The 16,804-nt window shown below is 32.7% G+C and overlaps 1 protein-coding gene across 3 annotated transcripts; it reads left to right on the forward strand.

Moving 5' to 3' along the window:
- The first annotated feature begins 7,026 nt into the window (after window positions 1-7,026).
- Window positions 7,027-16,757, forward strand: LOC109811359 (auxin response factor 1). Of its 3 annotated transcripts, none has more exons than XM_083075961.1 (16): window positions 7,036-7,259; window positions 7,360-7,461; window positions 7,604-7,718; window positions 8,487-8,602; window positions 11,290-11,385; window positions 11,514-11,570; window positions 11,733-11,885; window positions 11,979-12,063; window positions 13,471-13,561; window positions 13,703-13,867; window positions 14,144-14,263; window positions 14,347-14,422; window positions 14,851-15,016; window positions 15,106-15,566; window positions 15,659-15,849; window positions 15,933-16,757. In XM_083075961.1, the coding sequence occupies exons 3-16, from the start codon at window positions 7,673-7,675 to the stop codon at window positions 16,102-16,104; spliced, it is 1,995 nt and encodes a 664-aa protein (XP_082932087.1). In that variant the 5' UTR covers window positions 7,036-7,259; window positions 7,360-7,461; window positions 7,604-7,672; the 3' UTR covers window positions 16,105-16,757. The 3 variants fall into 3 exon arrangements, with proteins under 3 accessions (XP_082932088.1, XP_082932087.1, XP_020230676.1); XM_020375087.3 differs by having other exon boundaries at window positions 7,427-7,461; XM_083075962.1 differs by lacking the exon at window positions 15,933-16,757 and having other exon boundaries at window positions 7,027-7,259; window positions 7,427-7,461; window positions 15,648-15,843.
- Window positions 16,758-16,804: the final 47 nt, after the last annotated feature.

The raw sequence follows: 16,804 nt of genomic DNA on the forward strand, positions 1-16,804 counted from the left end.
TGTTTGTTGTTTTCATTTTAATTTTTGTATGCGAATCATTCAAGGTATCATTTCCCCATGATTCAATGCAGTAAACGCTTTGGAGTATTATGATTACAATAATTACGTATTTTAAATCACAAAAGATTAATTACTCAATATTACTTACATTAATCGATAAAATAAATATATGAGTTTATTGATTTATTTCTATTTTCTTTTCTTGCTTACTCAATATCGTTTGCCTATGTTAGTAATATATGTTTAGTTTAACGAAAAATACCGTGTTTAAAAATATCTACATTTATAAGATATATACGCTAATAAGAAAACGGTGTAGATGAATAATTTTTAAGTTTTTATTATTAGATAGTGTTTCGAATTAAAATTAATTTTTTTGATATAATTTTATTTGATATCGTGGGCCTTTTTCCCCTTGAAATCAATGATTAAATTATATATCAAAGCATTTTGGTCAATTATTTTCCTTTTATATTTTGGTAAGTGTAAAAATAGTTATTGATTATAATAAAATTAACGATGAAAACAAAATGAAGAAATTAGATTCATTGTTACCATAGTAATTTTTTTGTTTATTTCACATTAGTCCTTGCTTTTAAAAAATTATATAGAATAATCGAACATTATTTTTGTTGTACGAAGAGGTCAAGATATTCAAGAACATTGTAAATTTGTAATAGAGAGCTTTTATGAGGGAAATCACGATGGTGCGATGCAAATTTTGGTGGTGGTGCACTTGAAACTTTGAAAGGACGTGCTTAAGTTAATTAGGAATGGAAGAGAAAAATGAATGGTTAAAGTCATACTTAAAAGTGAAGTCCTTTTTATACTAGTTTTTAGCAGGAAAAAAAACATTAAGGACTCATTAGAAACCTTAATTGGCCTTAGGGCCATACGTGGACCTAGCTAGTTAAATGTCCTTTTGCCATAGCCTTTTGCCATAGGTGGCAAGTCAACCAATTTCAGAAGAAAAAAAAATTAAGAATATAACACACCAAGAAAATCCAAAAATGGACAATGTTTAAAATACATTAGACAGATCAGGCTTAGAGAAGCATCATGTGATTAGTGTAGATCTTATATGAACATCAATCAAAATGTAGTAGCGTGGAGATTTTCACATCATTTAGAATCTAATTGTATCCAAATTATAAAAAAATAATTTATAATTTCTTTATTAAAAATAAAAAAATATATTTTTATGTACATAATCCCTCAAAAACGTTTTTAAACTTATATTCAAACTATTCCTCTAAATTAGTATTGTTTGGGTAGAACCAATAAAAATAATAATTTTAGTTCTCAAAATTTAAGAAGACATTGAGATTTTCATTAATTTGTAATGTTTAGTATCAATATAAGGATTTTTAGTTCATTAAAATTTGAGAAAGATAGACATTTCAAAAATATACAAATTTGATATAAAAATTTATAAAACATGTGTTATAAAACAAAGAAGATGCTTAATATAAATGAATTTTCCACTTTTAAGTTCTCATTATTTTTCTTGAAAAAAAAATAAGATAAAGATTAGGAACTTGCATAACTTTTAACCTACACATTAATCTCAGCTCTTAGGTTATATCTTACATTCCCTACATTTGATTATTCCTCCCCAACTATCTACCCAACAACCTTTTTCGTTGATCACTGCTCATGTTACAACCAACGATCCCTCTTGTTATTCTTTTCTTGTTGATGTTGTCATCGACTCTGACACTACTAATGATGCGTCGCAAGAATGATTGACACCAACAATTACATGGGTGGCATAATCCACAATTCTATGCATGGATTTTTACTAGGAATGGCAAAGTGGGTTGTGACTCGCGAGCTGGACCCATCATTTCAACCCGTCAAATCCGCTAATCTGTCAGGTCAAATGGCGGGTTAGCCCGTCACAACCCACCAACTCGCATAAGTAATTGGACTTCAATTATTTCATAAATAATGAACTTGTTTTGTGGACTATCAAAAAATGATTATTAGTAATTTGTAAGTTTATAATTTGGTTTTGATTTTGGTGTAAGTGGACTAATTTCTATTTGATTTTGATCTAAGTTTGTAATTTACTTTTGTTGAACATATATTATGTACAATATGTATGTTTTTTTAATTTTATATGATTATATTTATTTATCTATAGCAATTTTTTTTTATTTGAATATAAAATATATTTTTTTTTCCATTTTTTTGCAATTTTTTTGTGGTATGCGGGCTGGCTCGTCAACCCACCAACCCGTCCTTAGACGGGACAAGCCAACATTCTCAACCCGTTTTTCATTGACGAGTCGGCCCGACCCGTTTTTGGTGGGTCATTAGCGAGTCGAGCCAAAACAGATCGGCCTGACCCGTTTTGCCACTTCTAATTTTTATTAAGTGCGAATATCCTTAGCAACGTCCCAAAACTCGACAAGTGTGTTGTTGCTAGTAGAGATGGCGTGCAACTAGTGCGACATCTTTCAAAATTGTTGTGTCAACGATTCCACTACATCACATTTTACATAATGGCATTTTACATAATTTTTTATTAGTCATAATCTTTCATTGATTAAAGTCCTATGTAAGTAATCAGTTTTAAAATGTTTAACCACCTTTAATTAAGATCAACGGAAAGTAACATAAAACTTATTAATGTGTTTTGTTCTCACTCACACAACTTTTGAAAGGTCACTCATTCCAAAATCTCTCAAAATCAAACACGTTTAATTGTAAAATTATTAAGTGATAGCTATTAAAAATCAGACATGTCTTGTTAGTATAAACAATACAAATTAATCATTTTAAGTCATTTTTAACCATACAATCTCACACATGTATAGTCTTTAAATTCTTTTCATTCCAATATGTCCAGGATGTTACTACTCAACAAAGAGGAAAGGAAGTAAACATACTAGACAAGGCATGTGTGAGACTATATCAAATATCATTTAGTTATAATGAGTTGATTTATTTTAACACACAATGTTTGCAATTGTAACCACATATTTGCTTTGGTAATTTAAACTATTGTAAACTCAAATGAATGAGTGAGATTGTGCAAGAGTGGTGAAGGACGATGAGGAATATGAAAGACAAAAGAAAAGGTATTTGGAAAAGGAAGAAAAAATATTTGGGTGCAGACAAAGGGACCAAGTAGTTGAGGAGCAACGAAAAAAAATCATATACAACGTGTGCACTATATTATTGTGAAAACTAGATGAATTTAACGACTCCAAAATGGTGCACTATACAAGTGGTTCACAATAACATCCATCTAAAAAGAATGAAGATGCTCAATAAAAAATAGATTACTAGTCTATAGATAGATTCACCAATACATAACCTACCCTTTAAAGCTAAAGGTTACTAGTGGAACTTTTTTCTCCTCACTCACTTTGTGACAAACAAAAAGTTGTTCCACTTTCATTTCCCAATTCAAGTAAGTATCTACGTCATCATTCCCATGGAAGTGAGGGAGATCCACTTTAGATTTCCTTATTTTATGCTCTCTTTTAGACCTAGGATTTATAGGCTCTTGTTGGTAACATTCACTCATGTATAAGTTATCCTTATGATGAGTCAAAGTATGACACTTGGTAGAGCCACTACTATGTGAAGTACTAGCTTGTCTTTTCTTGTTTTTTTTTTTTTTTTATGAGGTTTTATTATTATCTAAACTCCTTAATCTCACGCTCTAGGAGCACTTCTATCTCTTCCACCTTTATCTTCTTTTTTTTTTCGTTTTTTTTCTAATGTATCTTTTTTTCTCCAAAGCTTAAGTGTCTTTAGTTCACCCATGAGTTTTTCAAGGTTTAGAGCTGAACTAGAGTCACTACCACTCTTAGAAGTGTGTTAAGTGTTATTAGGCATGATGCACTTGTTAGAAAAAAGCCTTTCCTAAGCTAAATGAAATATGCAACCCAATGTGTTTAAAGAAGTTTTTGAAACTGCTTAAACACTCCAACACATGGAAAGAAAATAAAGGAAGTGAAATAAAAAGTAAAGGAATGTAATTAGACGTGTTCCTATGTGAAAACTTATATGAGCACTTGTGAGTTTCCTAAAACATTTTCACAAGCACTAATGAAAATTACTAAAAAAACTTAAACGAATTGAATGTTTTGAGTAAGCACTTCAAATTTCTCAAAATCACATCCAAGCAAAAGACCTTTATAGGACAATAATTAAAAAGACTAAAATTGAGAACAAAACAAAGGTAAACAAGTCTTCAAGTCTTCTCTTACACAATGAGCAAACTCATTAGTGTAAGAAATGCTTATAGTATTTCACTCATTTCCATGGTCTTCAAGGTCTTCCAAAAGTTAACATCAACCAAGGAGCAAATCCTCCCAGGTCCTTATCAATATTTCAAGATGCAATCTTGTGACAAGTGTCTTGATCACCTTCACAAAGAATTTGCACACCAAAATAACACTAGAGGAAATTTTAGAAGACAAACAATAAAAATACAATTAAAAGTAGGCTAAACTCAAGAGATATTAGTTGTGACAAAACTCAAAGAGTTACAAGAAATAGACAAACAAAAATCAAGGTACAATTTGAAAATTATAATATAAAAACCACTTCCAAATTAATTGTAAATTTAAATAAAATGAAATGTAACAAATGTTTTTTTAAATGTTTTTCACAAAAAGGTCCACATGTTTTTTTATATCACAAATATTTTTCTTTTTTTCTTATATTTTTTCTATTTCCTTTTTCTTTCTTTTTTTTTTCTATACTTTTTTTTCTTTTAGAGTTATTTTGTGACTACTTTAATTTAGTTGCTATATTTTGTAAAAAAAAGTGTCAAGACACGAAACTCAAAATTGTAAAATATTTAGAAGTAGACAAATTCAAAATGATTCAAAATTTGGTGAAAAGATCCACAAAAGTTAGAAATCAAATTGAATCACAAAAAAATCAAGAAAATAAGAAATAATAAAAATTACAAGATATATAGAAACATAACTCTACTATGAACATGTTAATGATTTAATAACATGCATGGATTCAAATATTTATAAGCAAAAACAAAAATAATGAATTTGATCCAAACACATATTGTTGACTAAGCTCAAGATGAACTCATGTTATTGTATTTAATTTTGATGATTACAAATATAAGTCTCTCGAATGGTAGTAGTGTAAATTGTATATTGTTATATGTTTATGCTTTGTTGCATGTTTTCTTTGTGTGTGTGTGTGTGTTTTTTTTTATATAATAATTTTAGCTTTAAATCTTCATATAGATGATGTTTGATAATGAAAATAAGTTTTAAAAATGATTTAAAAAGAGATATAGTTTGAAAAATTGAAGTATTGAGTTTTTATTCAAAATAGTCAATTATCACTTAAAATAATTAATTATTCATTCTATTTTTCAAAATCTAAGAAGTATTATTGTAATAAATGATTATTTAGTGAAATAATTGATTATTTCATAAACAACCATCTAAACTAATCAATTATCTTGAAAAATAATCGATTAAACTATTATTGGTAGATTTTCATAAATGCGAAAAACAAAATAATTGATTATACATAGAAATAATCGATTATTTTTGTCAAAAAACTCTATATCATTTTTCACGTTTGAAACTCAAAGAACTTGAATATTTGTGATACTAATTTTGAAAATACTATTTGAAAAGACATTTTCCTATGTAAGAAGATGTTTGATGCTCTTTGTGGAAACCTTAAAAAAAATAAAGAATTGAATTCATCATCATCATAATCTTCATAGAGATATAGGCTAAGCTACACCATTTTTGTTTTGTAGGTGAGTCACTTTATTATCACTATTGGATGTGATGAATAGTGTAAATTATCCTGATTATTTTGATAATATGATAATTAAAAAATTATATTAAAAGTCAAAATGTTATTTTTATCCTTTGGTATGAATAACATCAATCACCTCTTTGCATACATACGGTGCCTCTTCCTTCAACCTCTGTCATGTCTTTGTCATTGTCTTCCTCGTTCAACCTTTGCCATGCCTCTTTCTCCAACTTCTACATGGCCTTCACACTACCTCCTCTTTTGACCTCCACACAATATCACCTCCTCTTCCAACCCATACACCACCTCTCCACCACATTGTTTTCTTCACTTACCTTCACAACACATCACCTTGACATATTTATGGATATTGAAAGGTCTCGAATGAAACATAAAATTAAACCAAACAAAACTCTAAAAATGTTATTTTTGTTTATGATGACAGGGATCGTTGACAACACTGATGGTGAGATCAAAGAATAAGACAACCACGTCAATTGTGAAGTTGAGGAAGAGAATGATGACGATGGTGAAGTTAAAGATAAGGACAATAACGATAGTAATGTCGAGGAAGAAAATGAGAATAACAATGTTAATAGTGAAGTCGAAGATGAAGATAATAACACTAGTGATGATATCAAGGAAGAGGATGACAAACGAGTATTATATAATAAAGTTATTGATGAAAAAGTTGGATTACAAAAAAGACTTTTTAGTAATTATAAATAATTTAAATAAAAAAATAAAAGTTACTATTTATTTGTTTATTAGTGGACAATATGTTAAACTTGTACATAAAAGTAAACACTTGTAAGAAAATTTCATGTAAAGACCTTTAACTTAATTTGTACTATTATCAAAATTGATTTTTGATTTTTTTTTTATTTTGTTATAAATATCTTTAATCTCTTATTCATTAAATTAGAGATTAATATTAGTTTTAACGTGTCTTATAACCATAATAGAAAAATGTAAGAGATATGAAAAAAAAAAGATATTAGACATGTTAATGTTAATAAGAAGAAGAAAAAAAAAACATGATAGCACAAGGGATGGACACATTATGTTAATAAGGAAAAAAATGTAAAATGAGAAGGGTGAAAATGGTTAAAGTGGTAGTCAACGCAGCAAAAGAGGAAATGAAGGCGATAAAGCGTAATTTAAAAGCGAGAAATCATTTGTCTTTACTAAATTGGCATCTAATTTAAAAGGGATTCCAAAAAAAAATAAAAAATGGATATACTAAATAAAAAAATAGGAAAAGAATAGTGAGTTGAATGTCATATGCTTGATGGGCGTGGGACAGTGGGGGAACCTGTAGGGGTTTGAGGGCACGCATTGTATCGCTGTTTCTGTCTGTTTTAGTTTTCTCTCTCTCCCTCGATAGCGCACTGCGCACTCTTTCTGCTGCAATTGCAAATTCAGTGTAGAAACAAGCAACTCAACAAAGAACCTCAACCAAACGCCACCGTATCAATTGATCCAAACAGTCTGTGAGTTTCATTGATCTACACCTTATATTATACTATGTTCTTGCGGCTTGCCCCGATTTTAAATCTGATTCTGTTTTTATTGTGTTTGTGTGCGAATTAGGGAAATGCCCAGTCTCATCAATTTTATATTCACTGTTTTTTTTTTCCCTTTCTGGAATTGGATCCAGGTCCAGGGACGACTATTTGTCTTCATCACTTCAATGTACGACCATCATCGTCATCATCATCTAGTTTTTGCAATTCACAAACAATTCAACTTTCTTTGCTTCGTTTAGGTTAGGTCACAAACCTCTTTACTCAATTGGTACCAAAACTGATGCCATTTTTATTTTCTCCTGGAGCAGAACACAAGTTGGACTCCAACTTATCCTACATTCTCTCCTCACTTCGACCTTATTTGCGCGCTTCTCTCAATGGCATTTACTACTTCAAATCACAAATCTGGCGGAATTCATGCAGGTTTCATGCAATCCTTTCTGACATCGTTTATCGCTACTAATCTTGTGTTGCTCTTTTTTTGTTTTTTTGTGGAGGGGGCGGGGGCGGGGGGAATAAAACATAGTTGTAATAAATGACCTGAGCGATGATTGTTGGACAATTAAAATTTAAAAGCACCGTGTTAGGAATGTAATTCATGAAACTACACAAGAATATATGGGTATCTATCACGTGCTTACTCAGCTTGGATTGCTGCCTGTGGCTTTCACTATTGCTGACTCGTATGATACTTAATTTTTGTTATTGTAAATTTTGACCCTGCTTTCACTTGTACTTGAAGCCTCTAGCTGAGAGCCAATTTAGAGATTGTTACTGCTAGTACCTGTTAAATATCATTCATTTTTGATATGAGGTAATAATAGATTCTGTAAAAAATATACATGCTGCTAGCTGCGGCTAGCACTTAAAAGGATAGAATCTAGAGCTTGGATTATAATGGTATCATCTAGAACCTTCTAAACCCACTCAATGGTTGGTTAGCAGAATGTAACATTTCTTATTCTTAGAAACAGAAGCATTGTGTCTTTCTCCCATCTATATAAGCTATTTTCTGTGTTGCTGGGGAATATATCTTAAATTTTGCAGATGTTTTTTTTGGCACATGTAGCTGCTTTTTTGCTTGGTGAGATTAAGTTATCAACGTTACAAGGTTTTTTGTGTTTAATGTAGATTTCACGTGCACTTTTAAGTTATTGTGCACTTCATATTTTGTCATGTTTCATTTTATAGGGGCAACCAATGATGATTTATGCAAGGAATTGTGGCATGCCAGTGCTGGTCCCCTTGTCACTCTTCCACGTGAAGGGGAGCGAGTTTATTACTTCCCTCAAGGTCACATGGAACAGGTATTTTGGTTTTAGAAATTTCTCATTTGAACATATGAAGCAAAATGTATTTGCATGTCTGGAAAAGTGTACTTGACAAGATAATATTTATCCATTTATAGGGATAAAAGTTGGTTTTAGTTCTTTAACATTCCCAATCTATAAGTCATTTAATGGGCCTCCTTGTTTGTGGTATAAAATCATCATTTCTAGATTTCCTTAACTATGATAAGAATAGTTATTTGTCATAACGTTGATTTTGAGTGACACCTGAGACATTTGACATGTATACCCATATTATCTTTAATGCACAAGGCATTTCAATTAGTAGGATACATTTAGTACAAGCTGCATGGGCATGGGATCTTAATTTTTGAGTGACATGCTCGTGTTTCTAGTTTTGAATCATGCACCTTGAGTTTTGGTTGTATACCCATGTTATCTTTAATGCATACAGCATTGCAATTTGCAAGCAAGATGCATCGGGTACTCATTGCATGGGCTTGGGATCTTAATTTTTTTACATATATTGCATTGACATGTGCGTGCTCTTACAGTCCTACTTTTGGATCATGCTATTCCTTGGCTCTTGGATGTTCTAGTTTTAATTGTTCTGTTCTTCAATGATTTAAGATCCTGTTGGCATGGATTCACATTACCAGTATTCTCATAACAATTTTATCTCAAAAGCATTTGTTTGCTGTTGTTGACCTGCTTTGGTTTCTTGTGAGAGATGGCACATTTCAATCTTCAACTGTATTGGTTCTTCGCTTTCAAAGTCGTGCAGAATTTTTGTTTCTTTCCATTTCTTTGCCTCTAAATTTTATGGCCTAATGAATATTAATGCTGGTACTTTCTGTCAAAACTTGAACTTAGGGTTCATGACTGGTGTATAACAAGGACAAACTACATGCTTGTCCAAATCACACCAGTCTCATAAACCTTACATTCATATAAATATTCCAAAATAACCATTGTAGCCTCCACCAAAAAGCCTAAAAAATATAATTCAATTTTCTTCTCTCATACTATGAAATTTCATAAATAACCTACAGTAATCTTGGTAATTAACAAATGACAAACTACAAAACATGTCCTATGTAAAGTCCTGATTGCATAAATAATGGACCAATTATGTAAATAAAAAACTATGACGTTGCATTTATTTGGAATCAATAACCGTGATTTGTTTAAGTTATCATTTAGCGAAAATTACTACCTACTATAATAGAAAAAAGACAAGCAACACGTTAGTGTTTCATTGACAAATAAATTATCGCATGCAATTAATTCTTCTAATAAAACAATTCAAATCAAATCATTAGGAATTCAAGCTGAAATATCTGACTGAAATGGTTATTTATTCAGAATATAATGTAATCCTCAAAAAATTCCACACAGGAGAATTCACTAGATAGAACTAAAGGAGAGCGAGCATATAGATTGTGTGTAAACTCACATTTAACTAGCCCAAGGCTTTAAGTGACATTGTGACAAGCATTAAGCTCAAAACCATGAACACCTAATGCTTGTCGCCCTATATTTGGACTTTGGAGTTGGCATACACCCTGCCAGTTATGGCCTAATCAAATCATAGGTGCCCCAAGACTGAAACAATTACACCTATTAGATAGTGTTTTGATAAGATGTTTTTATTAAATTGTTAAAAAACATACAGTGACAATCACGTGCTAATAGTTTTTCAATGCACAAATATAAATACGATTTATTCAAATGAAATTATTTTGAGATTTTTGTTTTGATGAATCATTCAAGGAGAACATTTCCAACATAAAAAAACCCACTCTCTATGTTAGACTTTATTTTCTTGAGCATAATAATTGACTGTAAAAATTACTGTAATTAGCCTTTCCAATGTTAGTAACAAATACCAGAATTGGCAAACTTATTATTATACCTAACATTTACCACTTTAGTCCAAGGCCAATGTCAAAAATAGATTTTCAATCGTGTCTTTCCCATAAAAAGTTGCACAGTTGAAGTGGATTATACTGTTCAATAGTATAACCAATTAACCATATAAATACCAATAAAACACAAATCTGTAATATCACCTAAAAGGTAGATTTTCAAAGATAGATTTTCAATTGTGTCTTTCCCAAAGTTTTAAATGGCAATGCCTAAATTCACCATCCAACCTACCCAGTATGAAGTTGTACTAATACAATTTATTACCCATGTTTTTGGGTTGAGTTTACCTCAGCCAATTAAGCAACTTTCAAGATAGCATTCACTGTCTTCATAGGGCAATCCTAACTTGAAAGTTTTCTCAAAATCATCCTCCAAAAGTGAGAGGCAGCACTTGAAACTTTAAAGTTTCAATTTACTCAATAGTTTGCTCTTTATGGGTGAGATTTGGTTGCTTTGTTGAAAAAAAAGGGTGCATGAATGAAAGAAAAGGGAGAAAAGAACGTGGGAGGGGTCTGATGAGAGAAAAGAAATGCCTTGATATATATATATATATATATATTTTTTTTTTAACGATTTTGCCACAAATAGGCTCTTCATCCCCCTTTTCTTACATTGCAGTGTACTAGCTTCCTTGATGGTATCATTTTAACTTTATTATGTTGAAATAATTTTGATCCATAATTTCTGAGATTTTTATTTCAATTATATGCTTCTTTATTATACATTTTTATGGTAACGTTTATGTTCTTCTGCTGTCTTGTTTTTCTATTTTATAGCTTGTGGCATCTATGTATGAGGGATTAGAGCAGCAGATGCCTTCCTTCAATCTGCCTTCCAAAATATTGTGTAAAGTGGTCAATGTTCATCTTCGGGTGAGTTCTAAATTTTCTTGACAAGCTTATTGGATACTCTTCTTTTTCCAATAACTTGTGTGAAAGTTTGTCATGATTTACAATACATGGATAATCATTTAATTGTTAAATTTATCTTGGTGGTGTAGGCTGAACCTGAAACAGATGAAGTATATGCACAGATAACTTTGCTTCCTGAAGCAGATGTGAGTATACTTTTGTTCTTTATTTTACATGATTTATGTATCTAAACATTTTCTACTCTCAATTTGTCTCAAACTCTTTTCCAGTCATAACTGTTTTTTTCCCATTTGGTTTCTCTTTCTCATGTTGTGTATGTCTTATTTTTCCCTGCCTTGCTGTTTTAGCAAAGTGAGGTGACCAGCCCAGATGATCCTCTGCCTGAATCTCCGAGGGTCAAGGTCCATTCGTTTTGCAAGACACTTACTGCTTCTGACACCAGTACCCATGGAGGTTTCTCTGTTCTTCGTAGACATGCAGACGATTGTCTGCCTCCACTGGTTAGACTCTTTCCTCTTTTTAGAAGGCCCATAGAGACACTCGATCTTTCTCTATTTAGCTGTCCTTAACTTATAATTCCCATATTCCTTCAGGATATGTCTCAGCAGCCACCATGGCAAGAATTGGTTGCAACTGATTTACATGGGAATGAATGGCATTTTAGACATATTTTTCGAGGTTAGTAGTTTGGTTAATTTGTTTCTCTTCCTCCTCTCTTTCAGCCTGTTTTATCATGTGAACAATGAACCTTTTACAGAGTGCAACTAATTTCTAGTGTCTGCTTGATAAAAACAATTGTATTGATGAAGGTTTAGTTGATCTGTCTGCTGCTGTTCAATTTGGAGCATTACATATTTTTGCCGATTGATATGCTGCCCTTGAAGATACAGTAGGCTAGATTTTTAATTTATTTGTTTTATTATTAGCTATTGGTTTTGTAAGTTATACTTATAGGGTGAGTAGCAGGAAAGGAGAGAAATAATACTCTGAATAATGTGAGATTGGATTTATATGATGTGATACACAATACTCATAATCTGGCACAGTAGTCTTATTGATACAAAGTAGTGTCTGGTAATATGCCAAGTCCACTAATACAAGTAAGAGTGTATTAGCCCTAATTAAATAAGAACATTAGTAGAAATGAATTGGGTCTAACGCCCAAAAGATAGTTCTAGGGAGCAGGATTGCATATATTCCTAGCAATTATGGGGCATCATAACATGCCTCTCATGCCCAGGACTGGGAGGATGACATTTGTAGGTTTGGACATTACCAAGTGATCCAACATTAAGAGTGAACAAGCTTTGATGTTATATTAGAAATAGATTGGGCTTAAATTAATCTGAAAAAAAGCTCCTTCAAGGGAGGAGAATTGCCCAAGTCTTACAAGGAATATTCTGGCCATATTCCTAGCTAATGTAGGACATTTTAACAAAAATAAATAAGGAAAAATAATAAAATTAGGAAATATAACAAAATCAGGAAACAATTCCTTAGATTGCTTCCTCAATTAGTGGACTAATTGATTCCATGATATATCATAAGGATATTTTAGTATTATCATTCGCAAAACGATCTTCTAGCTAAACAAGCACCATTCTGTGGCAATCGTTTCTAAGTGAAACATATTTTGTGACTGTTCTTCTGCAGCTTGTACTGAATCTTTGCTTGGAAAAGGTTTAGGTTCCTTTTTATCATTTGATCACCTTTTCAGGTAATCAATTTGTGGTTAGCTACTTATCTTCTCAAAGTTTTCTCCCTAAGACAACAAAAATATTATCCATGTATTTTAATCTTTTAGGGTGGTTCAAGTATCCATTTTAATGTATGACCACATAAGCTGTTTAATTTTCTGAGGTGATTATCCTCATTACTTCAGGTACAGCTTGCAAGCTGTAACCAAATATATTGTGATTTTTTTCTGTAGAAAAGGGCTCTGTAAGTAAATCCTTGTAGCTTTCTTAAATTTGTGAACTCTCATGCAAATGCAATCAACAATTATCTTGTATATCTGTATAATATTATATTAGATTTGATGTTTATACTGTCAATAAGTTCCTTAATTAACAGAGTAATTTCCAGGGCAACCTAGGCGCCACTTGCTTACCACCGGGTGGAGTGTCTTTGTCAGCTCCAAAAAATTAGTGGCTGGTGATGCCTTTATATTCTTAAGGCAAGTTGATTTACAGCTGAGGCTACTATGTCTCCATTCCCCTTGGGGCAAGAAATAGTACTTGCTTCTTTTTCTCCTTTGCTTTTGTTCCTTAATGTTTTCAGTTATTGTGGTTTGTTTGTGTTACATGCATTTTTCCAGGGGTGAAAATGGAGAGCTGCGAGTTGGGGTTAGGAGGCTCATGAGACAACAAAGCAATGTGCCTTCTTCAGTTATATCTAGTCACAGCATGCATCTTGGTGTTCTGGCTACTGCATCTCATGCCATTGCCACTGGAACACTGTTTTCTGTGTTTTACAAGCCCAGGTTTTGTATTTAACAATATGAAGTTTTTAGTTGTAGTTATTTTCATATTGAATATTTTTAGTTCACAATGTTAGTGTTGACTGTGTTGTCATATTGTTATTTATCCCTTTAACTTCACAATTTTTGTACACGTGCCCTCCTGTTTTCTGCAATTAATGAACTTTTTTTGGCTGAAATATTTTTATTGGGATGGTATTTGAGTTTATCCTCTTTTTATTTATTTATTTATTATTTTTTTTATTGAGTTGAGTGCTGAATTGTCAATATTTTTCTTAGAACAAGCCGCTCAGAGTTTATTGTGAGTGTCAACAAGTATCTAGAAGCTCAGAGTCATAAGCTCTCTGTTGGGATGAGATTCAAAATGAGATTTGAGGGTGATGAAATTCCTGAAAGAAGGTGCATGAGCTGGTTAGCTTGAAGTTGTTATTTGGATATTAGCAATATATGCCATCTGAAACATCATCTCCCCCTGAATGCAGGTTCAGTGGCACAATAGTGGGTGTTGGAGATAATAAATCAACAGTCTGGCCTGATTCTGACTGGCGATCATTAAAGGTAAGTATACAAAATCTTTTATAATTTTAAAGTTATTTTGCCTAGTATTGTTTCCTCACTCCCTTAATATAACACTTATTGATATATACGTTTTGAACTTTGTGGACCATTCAATGAATGGCAGCTTACCAATTAAACATTTTGCTCCCACATTTTTTATCACATAACTTTGGCTTACGTATGTTCTATTATTTATATGGTTGATTTATATGACTCTGATAGATTGAATTGATATGAAGCTTGTTACACTCTATCTGTATGGAATAGAGTTGCCATATTCATTTAGCTGCCAAAGAGTAGCTGAAGGTTTTGTTTTAAAAATGAATACAGCAGGGAATGTGCTGATACTCCTGATGACCTAGAAGTTAAGAATTAGACAGCAGCTTTTGCTTCTGTAATATTATTACATATAATGATTTCTATTTCAGGTGCAATGGGATGAACCGTCATCAATTTTGCGTCCTGATAGAGTTTCTTCATGGGAATTGGAGCCACTTTTGTCTACCACTCCTGCAAACCCACAGCCAACTCAAAGAAACAAGAGGGCACGACCTCTAATTCTACCTTCTTCAATGGCTGATTCTTCTATGCAAGGTGGGTTTGCTGGGTTGGTCATACACTATCTTTTTGTCAATATAGCTGTTCATTGTTTTTCTACATAATCATTTTTCTTTGTGCTCCAGGCGTATGGAAATCACCAATAATGGAATCTACATCTTTCTCTTATTGTGACCCCCAACTTGGACGTGGCCTCTATCCATCACCCAAGTTCAATTCTACTGCAACTAACTTTCTTGGTTTTAGTGGGAATAGCTCTGTGGGACATCCTTCCAACAAATCAATATATTGGTCTAATAGGATGGAAAATTCCATGGAATCTATTTCAGCTATAGCCCTCAAAGAAGCTGGAGAGAAGAGACAAGGCACTGGAAATGGTTGTAGACTCTTCGGGATTCAAATACATGAGAATTCTAATGCAGAAGGAAGTCTACAACCAGTCACTTTAGATGCCGAGTCTGATCAGAATTCTGAACCATCAAATGCCAATCGATCTGATATTCCTTCAGTAAGTTGTGATGCTGAAAAATCATCCCTGCAGTCTCCCCAGGAGTCACAAAGCAAGCAAATAAGGAGCTGTACCAAGGTAATATTGATAAAGGTGGTATAGCATTTTCTCCTCATTGTGCCAGCTTAGAGTACAGAGGTTATTTATGATGTAATTTAGTATTTTTCTAGGTTCACATGCAAGGAATGGCTGTTGGGAGGGCTGTGGATTTAACACGATTTGATGGATATGAGGATCTGCTCAGGAAATTGGAAGAGATGTTTGACATCAAGGCTGAGCTTTGTGGGTCCCAAAAAAAATGGCAGGTTGTCTACACTGATAATGAAGATGACATGATGATGGTTGGAGATGATCCATGGAAGTAAGTTCATTTAAAGTAAACATTTTCTCGGCTTGGACATTTTCATGTTTGTGGGATATTAAATTCTTGCTACTTTATTGCAGTGAGTTCTGTACTGTTGTGAGGAAAATTTTCATCTACACTGCAGAGGAGGTGAAGAAGCTTTCGCCCAAAATAGGACTTCCGATCAATGAAAAAGATAAGCCAAGCAAGCTGGATTCTGAAGCAATCGTCAATCCTGAGGACCAGTCGTCTATTGTGGGACCCAGTTGCTAGAAGTCCCTCAAATTCCAGTGTATCCCAGTTGTTGTATATGCAATAAATCTGATATGGAAGTAGAACAAGGGGAGAAGCGAAAATGAACTTGGTCAGCACTTCAAAATGGCCAATAGGAGCATACCACTTGAGTATTTTGCAGCTAGGCTTTCATGGCATCATCATCTTTTGACAGACAGCAAACATTGATGCTGAGGGTTGTGTTTGAGTCTTTGAGATACTGCTGTTTGATCTTGCCTGGAATGAAAGGTGTGCTTTCGGATATCGTGGTTTTTCTATTTCTTCTACAGCTTGGGAGTTAGTGGTCCATGCTCATTCGGTTTCTGTTGGTGCGCGGGCACCAACATATCTGTATGTGTCTTTACTCTCAATTATCATGCCATGCATGGCATGATATATGATTTTTTTTGGAGGGGTGGGTGTTCTTTTGTAATTCACTCAATGTGATGCATGCCATTTTTGTATATAAGTATTTATATTTATAATCTTTGAATACTGATGTATGTACGAGGCATAACCCTCCTCCCTTCTCCCATCGACAGTTATAACAATTTGGTCTTGGAGTGTTTTTAGTTTTTATATTTACTATATTTGTAACTCACGATTGGCTGGATGTTGAATAATGGAAAAGGAAATTATGACTTTTGTTAATATTTACATATCTTAAATTGTTATATGATTACGTTAAGATTTTTTTTTA

This window comes from Cajanus cajan, chromosome 5 (assembly GCF_000230855.2).
Source record: "Cajanus cajan strain Asha chromosome 5, NIPB_CcT2T_4, whole genome shotgun sequence".
Classification (NCBI taxonomy): Eukaryota; Viridiplantae; Streptophyta; class Magnoliopsida; order Fabales; family Fabaceae; genus Cajanus; species Cajanus cajan.